The sequence below is a fragment of the Eublepharis macularius genome, chromosome 2, assembly GCF_028583425.1.
Source record: "Eublepharis macularius isolate TG4126 chromosome 2, MPM_Emac_v1.0, whole genome shotgun sequence".
NCBI lineage: Eukaryota > Metazoa > Chordata > Lepidosauria > Squamata > Eublepharidae > Eublepharis > Eublepharis macularius.
This window is the reverse complement of record NC_072791.1, coordinates 68,824,121-68,839,299: the sequence shown is the minus strand read 5'-3', so window position 1 is coordinate 68,839,299 and position 15,179 is coordinate 68,824,121. Positions and strand designations below refer to the sequence as shown.

The 15,179-nt window shown below is 43.9% G+C and overlaps 1 protein-coding gene across 1 annotated transcript in view; it reads left to right on the top strand.

The window, feature by feature from the left end:
- The window catches only part of LOC129323403 (cytosolic phospholipase A2 epsilon-like), a 44,532-nt gene extending 29,725 nt beyond the window's left edge, over positions 1-14,807 (top strand). The window contains exons 12-19 of the mRNA XM_054969936.1: positions 3,673-3,895; positions 5,077-5,191; positions 7,123-7,260; positions 7,853-7,960; positions 9,040-9,237; positions 12,104-12,270; positions 13,637-13,823; positions 14,575-14,807. Coding sequence (XP_054825911.1) covers positions 3,673-3,895; positions 5,077-5,191; positions 7,123-7,260; positions 7,853-7,960; positions 9,040-9,237; positions 12,104-12,270; positions 13,637-13,823; positions 14,575-14,807 — 1,369 coding nt within the window. The remainder of the gene's footprint in view (positions 1-3,672; positions 3,896-5,076; positions 5,192-7,122; positions 7,261-7,852; positions 7,961-9,039; positions 9,238-12,103; positions 12,271-13,636; positions 13,824-14,574) is intronic.
- The last annotated feature ends 372 nt before the right edge of the window (positions 14,808-15,179 follow it).

Below are 15,179 nucleotides of genomic sequence, written 5' to 3'. Positions count from 1 at the left end.
GACCGGTGGCCATAGGACTGGCCCGAGAAGAATCGCCCTTGACGCTGCTGGTAAGGCTGATAAGGGGTCGGGTAGGATCGGAACCGACTGTAACGATACCTTGGACCCGACGGCTGAGCCGAAGAAGCGACTCCCAGGGACTTGGCCGTTTGCTGGTTCTTTTTCATCAGCGAGAGCGATTCATCTGTTTTCTCTGAAAAGAGCTGGGGCCCCTCAAACGGAAAATCCTCCACCTTCGCCTTCTTCTCTGGTGGCAGGGCCGTGGACCGGAGCCAGGCGTGCCGACGCAAGACCACCGAAGTCGCCATTGCCGCGCTGCAGAGTCGGCGGCATCCCTGCCAGCTGTCATCTGCTGTTTCGACAGCTTCATGGCCTCGGCTTGAAGGGCCTTAACCAGGTGGCGTCGATCCTCCAGGAGGTCGGAGAGGTAAGAGGACAGCCTTTTCCACAAGAATAAATTGTAGGACCCCATTATAGCTTGGAAATTTGCTATACGGAATCCTAAGGAAGCGGACAAATAAAGCTTCCTGCCCATGCCATCCAGTTTCCTGCTTCCTGGTCTGCCGGAGCTGAAGAGGAACCGTATCGGAACCGAGCCTGACCTTCCTCCGCCACGATGGAAGAGGGCTTAGGGTAGGTGAAAAGGTACGGGCAGTCCTCCTGTTTCAGGCGATAGTACCTTTCGACCTTCTTTGCCGTTGGCGGCAGGGATGCCGGTGTCTGCCAGAGCGCAAGAGCATTATCGACAAAGTCCTCCACAGGAGGGAATGCCACCAAGGCGGGGGACCCTGAATACAATGCCTCCAGCAGCTTGCTTTTAGGCTTGGAGGTCGTGAAGGCAACATCTATCTCCAGCGCAGCAGCCATCCTGACCATCTGTTCGGCGAACATTCTGTAGTCGTCATTTGAGGATGACGAACGGAGCTCACCCACGGTGTCATCCGGGGAAGGGTCAGAAGCCACATCCGAGGAGTAATTGGATGGAGAAGCCAGGCCCTTTTCATCCTCGGAATCCGAAAATTCCGCCGGGGTCTGTGTCGGAACCGAAGCCGGATGTCCCACCGGAGCCAATGGACAAGGCCCGGGAACCGAGGGATGCAGTTGCACCGGAGCCGCCGGAGGATCAGGTGCAGGTTGCATGACTGGTTGAACCGGAACGGAAGAGCCGCTGGAGGAGCAGGCGCAGGTTGCATGACTGGTTGAACCGGAACGGAAGACAGGGGAACCGAAGTATGTTGAAGGAAGGGCATGGACTGCTGGAACCAAGCCACAAAATCCTGCCAGGAGGTCATGTTCCCTATTCCCGGGACAGGCTGCCAAGGAGGTAGAGGAGCGGGCATCTGAGCAGGCCAGTGGTATGGCGCCGGAACCGATGGGGTAGGCTGCATTGGAACGGAGTCCTCAGAAGGCGCCGGGGCAGATGGCAGGGAACGCTCAAACGACTGATACGGTTCCGAGAGAGGCGGGAATGGTATGTAATCCTCCGATGTTGTTGGAGGAGGCGTACAAGGAGGTGACGGGGTATGAAGATTCACCACATCGTCGTCAATCAGAACCGGTCTGGATGGCGTACTGGGCCGCACTGTTGGGGCCAGGGATGGTGCACGGCCCTTAGCTTTCGACTTGGCCTTGGCCTTTTTAGGCGGGGGCTCCGAAGAAGCCTCTGCGGCCGAAGCTTTAGACGAGGGCTTCGATGATGGCTTTGATGAGGAATGCTTCTTAGCCTTCCGGCTAGAAGAGCGATCCATGGAACCGGAGTCAGATCAGCCCTCCAGAACGGGTTGCCCCGTCGGTTCCGAGGGGAGCGGCTCCGGCGATTTTCGAGACAGTGCCGGCGAAGGAGCGGCGGAGCATGGCCTATCTCCCGACGACCCCGATGGCTTGGGGGGAAGAAGGTTGGCATCCCACAAGAAGGCACGAAGTCTGGCCTTTCGATCGCTCCTCGCTTTCGGGGTGAAGGACATACACACTGCACAACGCTCCACAACATGCCCCTTGCCCAGGCAGATGAGACAGAGCTCATGGCCATCCGAGTGGGTCATCTTCGTGCTGCACTTCAGACACTTTTTAAATAAAGCTGTCTGAGACATCTCGGGATGATATTTTCCTCAAGATGGACACAGGAAAATAACGTACAGTACAAGAAACGATGAATAAACTCCGAAGAGACGCAGAGAGAGAAGACAAGTAACGCTAGAACAAGAACCTTTTCGACGGCGGCGAAAAAGGAACTGAGGGAATGCCGGGGACGTTTGGATATATATACATTCAAAATTGGCGGGAACACCGGCGCGCATGCGCGGTGGATCCGAACGTCCCCTTCACATCTCTATAAGCTAGAAAAATCTTTTCCGCGGCTGGCCTGCGCCTGCGCAGTCCCAATGTGTGACTGCACAGAAGAGACTCGACGATCAACAGTTACAGGTGAGAAACCCTGTTTTTACCAATAATCACAAGAACAGCCATGTTAGATCAGGTAAATGGACAAACAGTCCAGCATCCTGATTCACACAGTGCCCAGCACAATGCTTCTGTAAGGCAGGGTATGATGGACCTCCCCTCTTTACTCCCCCACTCGGAGGCAGATTTTCCTACCAAAATCCAAGTTTGCTCACTGTAGCTGAGCAGCTTCAAGTAGCGTGTCTGTTTATGGTGTAAAGTTTTTATTGTCCCACCCTGATAAACAGTTATATTTTTGTCCCACCCAGTTAGGCAGTTATATTTTTGGCTTTTTAGCACAGCCCAGAAATTTGATAAGGGAAAAGCAAGAGCCCTCTTATTTGTATGAAATGGCACTTGAGGGTGAGTAACAACAACTTTATTGAACAGGCAGGGATAGAATACGCATAATCTTCACCATCTTAATTATTTCCCAAAGACAGTTGCCATACAGGTATTTGTATTTCCCCCCTAGGGATGTACACTGGAAAAAATGGTATTTTTTGGATCTAGCTATTGGGAATGCCATACATTTTGGTATTCCACACAGCTTTACTGAACAAAAGGAGGGAAGGGGGAGAATGCAACTTTCAGAGGCAAATGACATTGTCTGTTCAATCCTGTCGATTCTCTCACAGACCACAGGAGAGAATTGTTGTGATATGACAAACAGTTGACCTCTCCCTAAAGTGTAATGCCATTCTCCTCTGTGAGTTGCCTTTCTCCCCCCATGTTTTTTTTTGCCTGGGAAACTTCCAGAATTAAGTGTGTGTGGGGGGGGACGGGGGGGGGAAATCTCCAATCTTTAAAATGCTGGTCCCAGTTAATCCAAACATTTTCAGGATTAATTGGGACAAGCAATACTAGTATATTCCACAATCCTGATATCAATTAGGATTCTTGTATATCCCCAAAATATACTGGTATATTCCCCCTGCAGGGCAAATAGCAGTCCCAGGCTCCCAGCGTGGAAATTCAGATCATGAAAATGACATGGGGGGATTAACCTGCCCCCCCCCCGTGCCACAGCCCCAGTTCAGATGGTTTCCCACATAGCTTCAATTTAAAGTTCTTTGAAATAGCAGGGGATCTGCTCATGTACCTCCCACAATCACATCTAGTTTCCTCCTCTGTCAATTTGCCACTCGGTAATGGTTGTCTGTATTATTCACCCAAAGTTTACTACCCAATATATATTCTATATTTATATTCTTTAAAAAATTGTTTTCCTAGGACTATGGTAAATTTGTATCAAGACCCAGACTGGTCCAGCAAGGATTTGGAAGGATACATCAATAATATGCGGAAACATGCAGTGAAAACTAAATTGTGCTGCTTTTGTCCAGAACGGTTAAAATACTATGAAAAGGAATTAGACAAAAGAGAGCAAGACGGTCATAAGATCACTTTTTCAGATCTCTGGGGGCTGCTTCTTGAAACCATGTTATGTGATGAGGTACTATAAACACTTTTAAAAAAAATGTGTCTTGATCCTTTAGGAAAGGATATGATGGAGGAAATGGTCATTGTTACTATTTAGTGATTTAAATGTATAGTATACTACCTTATGAAGTACTGGAACAGAAACAAGTAATGGTTAAAATACAATTCAACAGTCTTTTGTTTGATTGTACATTATGATTCCTTTCTGAAGGAGCTTGGACAGGCATTTCAGACTCATGTTAACCCAGGGTTGGATCCAAACTAATTGGCAGTTTCCACCTATTCCCCCATCCCATTGCAGACCCCCCTCATTGGTCCTCAGCATCCTGTATCCCAACATTTCTTGGAGATCAGAGTGCTGCAGTAAGAGAGGAGAGGCAGGAAAGTTCCATTCTGCCACTGAAAGATTTAGTCTGGAACCATTCATTTGCTTCTTATGACAATGTACTTTCCAACAGCCAGGACTGGCTCTGCAATAGGCTTGCCAACTCCAGATTGGGAAATTCCTGGAGATTTGGGGGTGGATCCTGGGGAAGGATGGTTTGAAAGTACCTCAGTAGGGTATAATGCAATAGAGTCCACCCTTTAAAGCAGCCATTTCTTCCAGGGGAACAGATCTCTGCTGTTTGGAGATCAGTTGTAATTCTGGGAGCTCTCCAGGCCCCACCTGGAGGTTGGCAACCCTACTTTGCAATGTGGCCACCTGAGATGCCACAGGTCGCAGATTTTAAGGAGACAACATCCTGCCTGCTCACCAGCCTCCTGAATTACCTGTCTCCTCTATAACTGCCTCCTCCACCTCTGCGGCTAAACCTCCTTACTCTTTAAAACTGGTGCGGCAAGCCATGCATGTCTCATTAGGCTTCTAAAACTCTCCCAAGATTTCTTCCTCTTGTGTGAATTTGATGCTTATTTTGATTGCCCTGGCTTGTTGCACTGTTTCAAAGAGGGCTAGGAGGAGAGGGCAAGGAAGATTTGTTGCAGCAGTGGTCATGGGGAACTTGAGTGAGGCAGCACAGCCAACAGCAGGGCATGTATGAGACATTTATAAATACATTAAATGAGGGTATTAATGAAAATAGTGATTTGATTACATCTGGACCATTTAACAGTAAAATACAAATGACAGCATATACACCAAGCTATTTGTAAAATTTCTTTCTCTCTTTCATTAACGGCTTATTCTCTCAACAGACAAATCCTCACAAACTCTCTGATCAACGACAGGCAGTGAATCGAGGTCAGAACCCTCTCCCCATCTACCTTGCTCTTAACGTCCGAGAAAATTACAGCACTCTTGATTTTAAAGGTCAGTATTGCCTACTCTTGACTTGGAGTGGCTCTCCAAGATCTCAAGGAGAGGTCTTTCATGTCTTCTGTGATGTGATCCTTTTAACCGGAGATACAAGGGATTGAACCTTCTGCATGCAAAACAGATGCACCATTGAGCCATAATCCCATTACCCAATTTAACAACACAGATGATCTGTTTAGCAACTACTGATTCAGCTATTCACAGTTTCATTTTCAGCCATCTTTTAGCAATATGATCTGCTGGAGCTCAGCCTCCAGTGATGCCCACCTTCTTCTAGCACTAGCAGAGAGAGATAAGGTAGTTATAACAACTTCTTTATGCTGCTGTAAGAAATCATGTGCCACTTAGACAGTGTGAGAGCGAGCAGATGGGGATAGAAGGAGTTTGTTTTTTGTGATTGGCTATAGTTTTATAATTGGTGTAGAGCTTCTGACCTCATAAATTCATGGGCTTCTGATTTCCTAACATTCTGTTTCAATTCTAGGGCCTTCTTTGCACTGTCCCTGGAATTATCAGTTTTGTGATAATCTAATGTCTGTTTTAGGCTTGGCTTGCATATTATGGCCCTCACATGTAATTTGCATGAATGGCTGTTTCTTCAAGCAATGATAATGTGAAGCTGAGAAAAAGAATTACTGTACAGCTTTATATAGTGGCTTGCCACATAAATCACCCTAATTGCCCAGGCAGTTTCCAATATGGGATCAACTACAGAAAAACTGCTAGTGATTCCCTTCAATGGGAATGATCCACACAGTTAGCAAATGTACTATGGTTGACACATGAAGCAGTTATCTCATGGACACTATTGTAGATGGTTTCTATGAGGGGCCCTTGATGTGCAAAGGAATAGTTGGATAGTTTCATAATATGGATGTATATAACTAGGGCTTTTTTTCTGGGAAAAGAGATGGTGGAACTCAGTGGGTTGCCAGCACAGGGGGGCAACTCCTGGTGGGAGGTGGTGCCCCTGGTACCACATGCACGTGCGTAATGTGCGCGCACATTCCCAGGACCATGCAATGACATCACTTTGGGTCAGCTGGAACAAGGGGGGAGTTTTTTAAAAGTTTAAATCACCCTCAGCGAAAATGGTCACATGGCTGAGTGGCACAGAGAGTGATCTAAACTCTCCTCTGTCTGGAGATCAGGGCAGGGCCACCGGCCATGTGACCATTTTCAAGAGGTGCCAGAACTCTGTTCCACCGCGTTCCAGCTGAAAAAAAGCCCTGTATATAACTTGTGCTCAGTACCAGCAGGTTGAATGTATGAGGTTTATTAGGACAACAAAACAAAGAGGAAGAAAAAAATACAACCCTACAGAAGAAGGCTAACTGAAGAGGTTGGAACAGAAAGAGCGAATTAAATATAAATATTAACCCAATATAAGTAAATAAAACATCAGTATATAATTTAATTCAACAAATGAAAGTGCAAAAGTATGATTAAAAACATCAACAGTGTGGTCAAACATATAAGTACCATACCCTTGTACATACACATAATAAACTCACAAATATACAGGTATGTTAGTAAATTTTATCTCCATATGTATAGAACCAGAATTAGATGTGTTTCGGCCCAAGGGCCTTCCTCAGTGGTATATATTTATACAAAGCACTCCATCAATATAGCTAATTAATTCAAAATACCTGACCCTGCACAAAATGGACACGAGGTTGTATAGAACAGCGTGGAGTAAATGCATTAAAATCTTCCCATGTAACAGACTAAAGTGCAGTATGGGCAAAAGAGCCAGATGAAAGTTTTTCCTTTGCCCATAAATTTCCTTAGGTCAGATCAAGTATTCAAATCAAAGGTGGAATGCTAAGCCACGACCAGAAATGAAAATATTTGTATTATGTATGAGGTTTATAGCCACTGTTTGAATGGTCATTTTTTAATTTTTATATGGCTGTTTGCAGAGTGGCTAGAGTTCACACCCTATGAAGTAGGATTCCTGAAGTATGGTGCTTTCGTTCGGGCTGAAGATTTTGGAAGCGAATTCTTCATGGGTCACTTAATAAAGAAGATCCCAGAATCTCGAATCTGTTATTTGCAAGGTAGCTCATCCAAAATAGAAGACTAGATCTTGCATATTTTTTATCCATTTTGAAATGAACTTCATATTACAGTAAGGAGAATTTTGTTATACCCCAACTTTCATGAATTTTAACAGTAGTAGACACGGTAATCTTCCTGCTACGATGATAATTCCAGATGGATAGCTGTGCTACAGTGCCATCCTAAACAGAGTTATACCCTTCTAAGGCCTTTTTAAAGCTTAGAAAAGTATAACTTTTTTTAGGATTGCACTGTTAGCTATAGCAGCAAAATAAAACTGTAGTCCAATGGCACCAACATCTGACCACCAGCATTTATTCCATAAATGTTTTATTTATTCCATTTGACTACTAACATTTATTCCAGCATTAGTGTTTGTGAATAAGAACTCAGTTTCTGGTTTATGAAAGTTTATGCTGGAATAAATGTTGTTTGCCTCCAAGGTGCCACTCAACTCCTGTTTTATTCTTCTTGCTATGGTTTTAATTTCAAAACAAGAAATGTATTTACCATGAGGTTGGCTGTTACATAAACTTTGTTTAAAATGCTTCTACAACTGTATAATATTAAAAAAATATTTCTGCTTCACAGGCACATGGAGTAATATATTTTCCCAGAGTTTGCTGGATGCCTTATATTTATCAGACTGTTCAGAGGACTTCTGGCATACGTGGACGAGGGACAGAGTGATAGATATTGGTCAGTCACTTTAAGGATATCACTTTCCCTTTTATGACTTTATCTAAGTACGACTCTCATGTGCTGAGACTTTTGGAGGCAATTTGTTTTCAATTTAATCTGTCAAAAACAGAAAACGAAAAAATTATAAACCCTATGCTTACCACTCTTATTGCTGGAACCTTCCTTCCCACTGCCTATTCCTCATCTCCCTAATCTCCATCCCTGTTTAATCTAGTCTGCAGTGTATGACTTCTGATGTCTGTAGAGGAATCAGTCTAGTGCTGGAAGCAAATGTTTAGTAGTAATATGTTTAGTGTTAGAAATAAACAAGTGGGGACCCTCTAGGACTTGTGAAGGGCATCTAATTTTCCCCTCCCCTGCCATATCCTCTTTCCCTTCCTTGCTCTCCATAGCCTCTCCCTTTTCCTGCATCCTTCTCTCATTCAAAAATACTTTGTTTGCCTCGTCTTCACCTTTTCTCCCCCCCCCCCACAGTAGCAACCTCTTCCCTATGGCTCAGTTGCATGTTATCAGCTGAACCAAGCTCAGTTGTATGGTGGGGACCCTGCAAGGAGTTGCTTGGGTACTTAACTTTTCCCTGTACCCTTTTCCCCACACTATTTCTTCTTTCTCTCCTCCTGGCAGCTTTCATATGCTCACCTTTCCCTATGTCCTTTCCTTCAAGCCTTACCTGCACATTATCTTCACCTATATATTTCTAATTTACTTCATTTATATACTGTCTTTCTCTACAATCAGGACTCAAAGCGGTTTACTTCATTTTCCTTACCTCCATATTAGCCTCACAACAACCCTGAGAGGTAGGTTAGGCTGTATAAGGCCCACTAAGATTGCAGGAACACTAAAGCTTCAGTGGAAAGAAAAAATTTGCACAAATTCAAAAGTTTGTAATTTTTATTTTCAAAATTTGAATTTTATTTTTTGAACATCTAACATTTCCAACTTTTGCATATGAAATTTTATTTGGTGGAGTGCTTTAAAAACATATTGTTGTTGTAATTATTCAATGTTATTAATCACTGCAGCAGTCATATTAACTAATGAAATTAAATAAAGGTGCCTTTTTTATTACACAGATGATGATATTTGTCATCCTCTGCCTAAGAGGCCACATGTGCGATCAACACGCCTCTTCATCCCTAGTGGCAGCCTGACAAAAGCACTTAGAGAGGTCATAACGTGGCGCCCAGTGGTTTCACAATATCATAATTTCATGAAGGGCCTGCAGATGAATAATAAATACTTAAAGAATGATGACTTTTGTACCTGGAAAGGTAATACATTAAGCTTTCATTTATCCAGATCTCTTTTAAATAATGGGATGTTTCTCATGATCTTTATCTATGATTGTATGCAACACTTCCGCTGTTTAACAATAGGTCATGTCAACAACTTAAAGGAAAAGGTGCAAGCACTGAGTCATGTGCAAGCACTGAGTCATTATACTGACCCATAGGGGAATGTCGCATCACGACGTTTTCTTGGCAGACTTTTTGTTACAGAGTTGTTAGCCATTGCTTTCCCCAGTCATTTACACTTTACTCTCAGGAAACTGGATACTCATTTTACCGACCTCGGAAGGATAGAAGGCTGTGTTACCTTGAGCCGGTTACCTGAACCCAGCTTCTGCCGGGATCAAACTCAGGTTGTGAGCAGAGCTTGGGCTGGAGTATTGCAGCTTACCACTCTGCAGTACGGGGCTTAACAACTAACTTAAGAGAAAACCCTGAGTCAAGCATCCATACCCAGTCAAATCTTCCCCACATAACCTCCACCTCCCTCTCATTCACTTCCCCTTCAACCTGATCATTCATTTCCTCCAGAGATGAAGACTTCAGGATGATGCTGGACATGTACAATGCACACAGGCCTCTGGTATCTTGAACAGCTCATCAGTTGCTCATAGCCCACACAGCACATTCATGGGAGAATCTGGTGCTAAACCTGATTTTGGGTCAGGGTTTCATGGGGCTCGGTGGAAGAGCCTCTGCTTGGCAAGCAGAAAGCCCCCAATTTCAATCCCTTGCATCTTCAGTTAAAAGGAACAGGTAGGAGGTGATGTGAATGACCTCTACATAAGTCTCTAGAGAGCTGCTGCCAGTCTGAGTAGACAATACTGACCTTGATGGACCAATGGTCCGATTCAGTATGAGACAGCTTCATGTGTGTTGTAGCCTTAAGAACAGTTTCCTGGGCATGAACCCCATGGAATATAATGGGATTTACTTCTAAATAGACCTGCAAAGGATTACTCCCATTTTTAAGAAATAAGACTATGGGTACAAAGAAAATGTATAAATAATTAGAGCAGGCTCAGAAGCCAAGGAGATGGAGATAAAAGGAGCCTTTGTGGCTACTCTTCCTCCTTCCATGGCCCTTGAGGTCTTCTAATTCAGTTTGTCCTGCTTGTGCTCAGGGGTAGATGAAGTTCTCAAAAGCACTGATCAGGACAGCCAATCATAGCAAACACATTATCAGAGCTGTTGATACCACATCTGAGACAGAGCTGAACTGAGACTATTTATAGGAGTTTGTGCCTGTAGCTGTAACAGTGGTCTGGAGGCTGCAGGCACTTATGGCAGGTACTTGTCCAACATCCTGTGAAGCCTCACAATGAAGCTTGGTCTTCTAATGATAGCAGAGGCTCCAGACAGCCAACCATGCTCTAGAGTGTCTGAACTGAGCTTCCACCGGCACCTTCTGCCTTCATCCCTCCTGGGGTTCTGGGAGCCTCTGGCAATAGATGAATCTCCTACATGGGTTCCTCAGAAGTCTCAATCTCAAGCCTCTGGCAATAGATGAATCTCCTACATGGGTTCCTCAGAAGTCTCAGCCTTGTGCTGCTGGGCCATCTGGGCTTCTTCCTGACCATCAATAGCTGGCAGCACATCCTCGGATGATCATTGGGAGTCAGAGGGCCCAGGAACCTCTGGGTCTGCCAGGGTTTTGACCTCCATGGGGTGGGTCGGCCACTGTGGCATCCTCATCCTACTAGGAGGACTCATCAGGTCCAACCCTGACCTTTATTTATTTTCTTCCCTCAATTGTCCCTGCTCATTTTATACCCCAAATAAATTATTTTATTGATCGTATTGACTTATACTATGTAATCTGCCCTGAGCCTCAGTGACAAAGGCAGGCAGGCAGGCAGGCAGGCAAGCAAGCAAGCAAGCAAGCAAGCAAGCAAGCAAGCAATTGTTCTGAGGTTCCAAAACTGCATGATTGTATCTTTTTTTTGCAATTACCAAGATGATGAAAGAGAATAAAGAGCAGGAAAGGCATGGACTGGTCTAAAAGGGGGGGGGGTTATGGTATTATATCAATTTATTTATTTTTTTAAAAAAATAAGTAAAACAAAACAAAACAAAAATAATTTAAAAAAACCATAAAATCATTCAAATAAGCACCATTAGAAACCAGCAAATAAAAAGTGTACTGAGGGAGTACTGTATTTAGCTTATCCACTCCTCTTCCACCTGGATCTGAGCAGCTGAGGTAGTTGGAAGACAAACTTCTTGAGGGTGGCTGGAGGCAGCTCATTTCTTGAAAGATATATCCAGGGTCGGACTAAGTTTTTTGGCACACTCGTCTCTAACAACTATAACTTTAGTGCCCCCCATTCAATAGAGAAAAAGCGAGAAGTCTAGAATGAACATTTTACTAGGCATTCAAAATGAACAATAAAAATAAAAATAGATAAGTTCTTCAAAAGCCTTCCATGTTCCGTCATGAAAGCTATAGAAGACCACAGTCAACAGATATGCAGAGTCTAGATTCCAGTTAGTGCCAAGTTTTTCTTCAAGCCTTGCCGTTGTTGAACCCCTCAAAATATGGCACCCTAGGCAACCATCTGGCTAGTGGCTGGGCCATTCCTGGATGTATCATTGCTCTGAAGAATCACTTCATTTTAAAAATGCAGTTGAAATATGAAAAATGAAAACATAAAAGGAACCTGCCTGTCACTCACAGATACCTCTACAGCAGTTAAGAGGTATATACTATAAATGTGTGATATTAAGGCTGCAGTGCAGGGGCTTAAAATATGTCAAGAATACAGAGTTTAATGGCATTCTCTTGCTTTTTCCTATTGTCAATGTGCTACTATTACATTGTGGTAAATGTGAAAAAAATGCCTTTCAGATACTGTTCTAGATTCTTCTCCCAATCGATTGAGTGATGCAGCAGACCACTTGGAACTTGTTGATACAGCTTTCTTCATCAATACCAGCTGCCCACCTCTTCTGAGGCCAGAGAGGAAAGTGGATCTTATTTTTCATTTAAATTATAGTGGAGGATTACAAACATTGGTGAGAAGATTCTTTGGCAAATTCTTCATTGCTATTTGCTTCTCCATTTTTCTTCTTTTAAATATTAAGAACCAGTGATTCCAAGACATTGAAAAATAACTTGAGCTGTTTCATACTGCCATTTGGTGTAGCCACACATAAAAAATGTGACACTGAGGGTCAATTCACAAGTTATATAGTCGCCATGTCCCCCAAATGGCCCCTATGGTTCTGCTGATCAGATGAACACGCGGCACTTTGTGCTGGGAACTTAATTCTCAGGTGCATGCTGGTAGGGTTGCCACTTGCCAGCTCTAAGTTGGGAAATTCCTGGAGATTTGGGGAGGGGGGTAGAGCCTGTAGAGGGCAAGCTTTGAGGAGGGGAGGGACCTCAGCTGAGCAGAATGCCATACTGTCCATCTTCCAAAGCGGCCATTTTCTCCAGGTTGTCTGATCTCTATGGCCTGGTGATCAGTTGTAATTCTGGGAGTTCTCCACCCACCACCTCAAGGCTGGCAACCCTAGGCCTCTTTCAGATTGGATGTGTGGAGAGTACCCATGTTTTTTTCACAATCTAAAATGGCCCTGCTGAGTGACTGTTTGCTCCATTGGGGAAACCTAGTATTTTCCTAATGAGCCAAACAACCGGTCCTCATGATCTTTTTAGGTCAAGAAAATTCCACAGGAAGAAGGCATTAGCTCCCTCTTCCCAGTGTATTCCAGTTCCAAACTGAACTGGGCTCATTATGCTTGGGAATTAAATTCCAAGCATGGAACTCGTCTCAGACCACATCTGTCAGCTGGCCACACAGGGGACACAAGGTCTTTATAATATGTGAATTGACTCTGAAATCAATTTGGGCTTAATTCAAAGAAAGCATAAGTGGTGTGCCGAGAGCCCATCATTTTTTTCTTTTCTCAAAGATCCAGCCTCAGTCATTCACAGGAAGTGGTATGGAATGAATGAAACAGTCTTTGTTCTTGGCTCAGAATATTTATGCTCAAAATGTATTTGACACAGGTAGGGTTGCCAGCCTATAGGGGCAATGTTCTAGCATTTGTCCTAAACCCTATGGTTTAACCAAAGAGTTTTGGACAAATGCTAGAGTGTGCCAAACGTAATGATGTCATTTCTGGGTCATGCCAGAAGTGATGTCATAGAGTCAGTGTGAAGCTGATCGCATACCTCCATTTACCCTCCCCTGCCCAGCTGAGTGGTAGTGGCAGAACCAATGAGGGAGTGAAATGTCTCGCACCAAAGCGGGAGATTTGTCCTCCCTAGACTGGGGCCTGTTCACCCTTCTAGTAAAACTTCTAGCCTTTGAGAAATCAAAGTCTTCTCCTTATCCCTCAGGGTCCTGATTTTGCTCATGTTTTGATGTTGTAGCCATTGGACCAATCTGCGAAGTACTATGCAAAACAAGGTATCCCATACCCTAAGACTGTGCTGAGTGAAGAAGAACGGAAGCATCTCAAAGAGTGCTATCTCTTTCATGAGGCAGACAGCCCAAAGGCACCTATCTTGCTGTATTTCCCACTGGTATGTGACACCTTCCAAAAATACAAAGCACCTGGTAAGTTAAGTAGCATGGCTTTCCTGAATACTGATTATTAGTTCTGGCTCCAAGACTTTTTGATAGAACAGAAAATAGAAATATGCAAAGAAAGGAGAAAATTTTGTGCAATAACCCATTTTGGCAATAATAATTCTCATGACCAAAGAGAAAAGCCCATTTAAAAAGTAGCTTATCTCTTAGTGGCAACTGCTGTATCAAAAGGAGAAGTGAAGCAATGGCTGTGTGTAGTTCTTTCCCTGTGAGCAATGATCTTTAGATTCCAAATCTAGATTTCACTGGAATAGTCTCTCCCCACCTTGATCTCATTTTCCCTTCTATTTGTCCCACTCACCATCTCTAATTGCCCCAATCTATTCTCCGTCATTTCCTTTCACCCTCTCCCATCCACCTCATACTCTTCAGACTTCTTCCATTACCCAAACCAAGATCAATATGGCAGATGGAGAATTTCATGCTGCTTCCCTACTGTCAGCATATATCTCTCACTAGAAAATGAAGTGTGCCCCAACATACAGACCAGTTAAAGTCCAAGCATCCTCCCCACAACTCTTCTTGTTCACAAAACTCATAAAGCCTCACAGCTTGTGCAAAGTATGATTGATTCCAAAGTGTTTAAATTATGATGTTAACACAACAGATGTGGATAATTTCAGTGTTACAATGAGATAAATTCCAATGAGATAAGACTGTAGTTATGCTGAAACAGTAACAGCTGCTTACTTCCTTTTGGGGGTTGTTTTTCCCACAGGTGTGGAACGCAGTCCTGCTGAGATGGAGGAGGGCCAAGCTGATGTCACCAGCACAATATTTTCCCCATATGCCACTGGCTTAATAGAGTATTCAGAGGAGAATTTCAACAAGCTGATGAATTTGACCAACTACAATGTCCTCAATAATGAACATATGATCCTGCAGGCTCTGCGTATGGCTGTGGAGCGAAAGAAACGGCAGAAGAGAGAGTCTTTATTTTCATCATCTTAACCCTCTCAGAATGTATTTTCCTTGTTTCCTGGCTATGGAAGTTACCAGAGCTGGTTCATTTTAGCTGTTGGCCAGTATTTCATACAGCTATTGTTTTTATTATTTGTGATGTATACATATCTCCAGCACACAAAGGACTAGGTTTTGGGTGAAAGTCCTGTGCCCCACTGGGAGGATTTGGGGTGCAGGGAGAAGTGCACTAACATCACACTGACTCACAAGTCGCTTCCATTGGAAACCAAAAGTGATGTCATGATGTTGAAGGGGACACTCTTGGTATCAGCCAAAATTCTGTGGATAATCCATAGAGTTTGGGGTGATGCCTAGAGCATTCCTCATGATATCAGGATGCTGCCCATTGGCACTATGCCA